We start from the raw sequence: 3,008 nt of genomic DNA, 5'->3' as shown, positions 1-3,008 counted from the left end.
TTTCAAGCATGTGCGTCAAGATATTGATGATTCGGAGCTCAGACTACCATTAGATATAATCAGACAGGCTTCAATATGAGATGTAAGATCACACATAAACGACTTTAATCACTCACACTATATAAAGTCAAATAGATATCATTTTAAATATTCTCTCATTCCAATACTCAAAATATTTTCTCACGCATTCACTAAATTATGCATTAGAGTGTAAACTTTACATGTTCGTTCCCTCTCCACCCTATCGAAATACCGAAAGCTAGTACCACTCAATAAATACTATATAAAATATTGTAAAAAAATAAATATGTAATAAAGGTTTCTCTCGTACAAAAAGAATACAATTCTATATATTACCTATCTATTTATGGATTCTATGAACATCATGACACAAATTGCATTGATTCATTTCTTGAGCTAAAAAAATATTTATACATAAACACAATAATACTAATCATCTAGGTGGAAAAAAATGAATTACAAAAACTTAATATGATCTCTTAAGATTCTTGAAATCTGAATCAATGCATTCTTCTAACTCAGCCCTATAAGGATTCATCAATTTGAGAAGTTCAGTTGCTTTTTCTTTTGTCTCATCACTACAACCAACTTGTAATACCAATAATAGCTTCTGAAAAGCACCTACTTGAAGTGCTTCTATCAAAGCTTTTCCTTCATAGTTTTTCTCTTCAAATTTGCATAGCTTCCAAATACAAGAAACAGAGTACTCTGTAGTCAATGGTGAAACTCTCAATATTTTCTTCACCAACAAAGGAATTGTTAAGTCATTTTCATAAGCTTTTTCCCTTCCAAAATCACAGCTTAATAAAGAATCCAAAATAGTATAAGCTTTTTCACAAACACTCTTTTCTGAGTCAATAAGAATGTTCAAAATTGAAGAAACCAAACCCAATTCAACAAATGAAAATTTCAACTTTTCATTAAAGCTAGAATTGGATGAAACCAAATACCAAACAATCCTCAATGAAGCTTTTGTAATTATAGGACTAACTCTCTTGTTAATGAACTCAATCAAAAGCTCATTAACTCCTTCAATCTCCAAAAGTGCTTCCACATGCTTCTCATCACCAAAAGAAAGAATCTCTTTCAATGCAATAATAGCTTTTTCTTTTCCCTTAACATCTTGATGCTTCAAAAACCAAACCATGCAATGCAAAGAAGCTTTTGAGCCTAAAGATTCTTGAGCTTCTAATTGAAGTGGAAACATCCAATTAAGTGATGACAAAATCACTTCTAAAACAATCAAATTCCTCTCGATAGAATCATTAGCAAAAGCTTCAAAAGCTAAAGCCAATCCACTTATTGCTCCATTCTCAACTATACATTTCTTGTTCCTCCCACTTTCATTGCTCCATTTCTCCATTTTTTGAACCAACTCAACACAACCATATTGATCCAAACCTCTTGCACATTCCTTAACTCGAAAAACAAGCTCGGAAACATCGGTCGGGCTAACCGGTATCCTCGGAGTTGGAATCCTCTCAAAACCATTTTGTCTATTCTCAACACACCAATCTTGAATCATTATCCTAAGAGAATGATTTGGAATCATGTCAAAATTTCTCACAACTTGATTTGTAAGTGGACAAGTGATGTTTCCTTCATCAAACCATCTTTCAACACTCTCTCTATCATAAGTGATTCCTGTTGATAATGTAACCGGATCTTTCATCAAATCAAGAGTAATTGGACACTTGAATTGATTTGGAATCACCACTTCCATGTTTGGTTTTCCACCTTTGTTCTTTTTGTTGTTCTTCCTTCTTCCCCAACCTAACACCATCTCAAAAAAAAATTGAAAGAGAAATTAAAAACTTGGGTTGGTTTTTGTTGATCAAGATTGAAACTTTGGTAGAAAATATTAATGGGTTGATCAAGATTGAAACTTTGGTAGTAGAAAATATTAATGGGTTGATCAAGATTGAAACTTTGGTAGAAAATATTAATGGGTTTTCAATTTGGTATGTTGATGAACATATATATAGACAAAAAGCTCAATAAGACACAAAGATTTTTTGTTTTGTTTTTGGGTTGTTTTTTTTGTTGATCAAGTTTGAAACTTTGGTTGGAAATATTTATGGGTACGTTCATTCATGTATTTCTCATGTGTGTTTTGTGGGTTTTGTTGCTATTGACTAATGAGTCCTTTTCATACAAAGAGAGTTTTCAACTTCAAAGGTTGGACCTTAAAAGGAACTATTCTAATGAGAAACATTCAAAATTGAAGAGAGAGAAAGAGAATGAGATTTGGTTTAATTTGTATAGTAGAGGAGTTATGATTTGAATATTGACCATTGAAGATTTTTGAGTCAAAGAGAGGAATGGGTAAAACATAAAATGGCATAGGTAAGGTAATTTGAATGAACGGTTAGGATTTGGATTAGATGTATATTAAATACATCTACACCGTTGAATTTAGATTGGTGTAATTGGTATTTTTGAATTTTTTTTTAAATATAATTTGGTGAACTTGAAATATAAGTCATTTAATTTAGCCACTAAAATTGTAGAATGTTATTAATATAGTTTATGAAATTATTAATATTATAAAATGATATGTGATTTTTTTTTCTTGCTTTATGCGTAGAGTTGAATATATGGATAGAAATTTGGACCATTATTTTTGTCTATTTAATTTTATTTGGATGGTAATTTTGTTTTGTGATTTAGATAACATTTAGTTTTAAATATTAAATACATTTTTTTTCAGTATAATTTGATAACTAAAAATATTTTTAAATATTATTGTGACATTTTATAAAAATATTTAAAAATTATTGTGTATAATTGATGTATTATTGTGACATTTTATATTAAATACATCTACACGGTTGAATTCAGATTGGTATAATTGTGACATTTCAGATTGGTATAATTGTGACATTTTATATTAGGTACATCTACACCGTTGAATTTAGATTAGTATAATTGATGTATATTAAAATATATTATTGTGTATATCATTGTGACATTTTATACACATTAAT

At 29.6% G+C, this 3,008-nt stretch overlaps 1 protein-coding gene across 1 annotated transcript; it reads right to left on the bottom strand.

Moving 5' to 3' along the window:
* Positions 1–386: 386 nt before the first annotated feature.
* LOC127102180 (U-box domain-containing protein 21) lies at positions 387–2,132 on the bottom strand. Its single transcript, XM_051039604.1, has one exon. The coding sequence runs from the start codon at positions 1,802–1,804 to the stop codon at positions 488–490; it is 1,317 nt and encodes a 438-aa protein (XP_050895561.1). The 5' UTR covers positions 1,805–2,132; the 3' UTR covers positions 387–487.
* Positions 2,133–3,008: the final 876 nt, after the last annotated feature.

Source organism: Lathyrus oleraceus, chromosome 1 (assembly GCF_024323335.1).
Source record: "Lathyrus oleraceus cultivar Zhongwan6 chromosome 1, CAAS_Psat_ZW6_1.0, whole genome shotgun sequence".
NCBI lineage: Eukaryota > Viridiplantae > Streptophyta > Magnoliopsida > Fabales > Fabaceae > Lathyrus > Lathyrus oleraceus.
Note: the sequence above shows the minus strand (reverse complement) of the source record. Positions and strands in the feature narration are given on the sequence as shown.

Excerpts from the sequence above, each read along its gene's own strand:
- LOC127102180 (XM_051039604.1), bottom strand. The coding sequence starts at position 1,804 with ATGGTGTTAGGTTGGGGAAGAAGGAAGAACAACAAAAAGAACAAAGGT.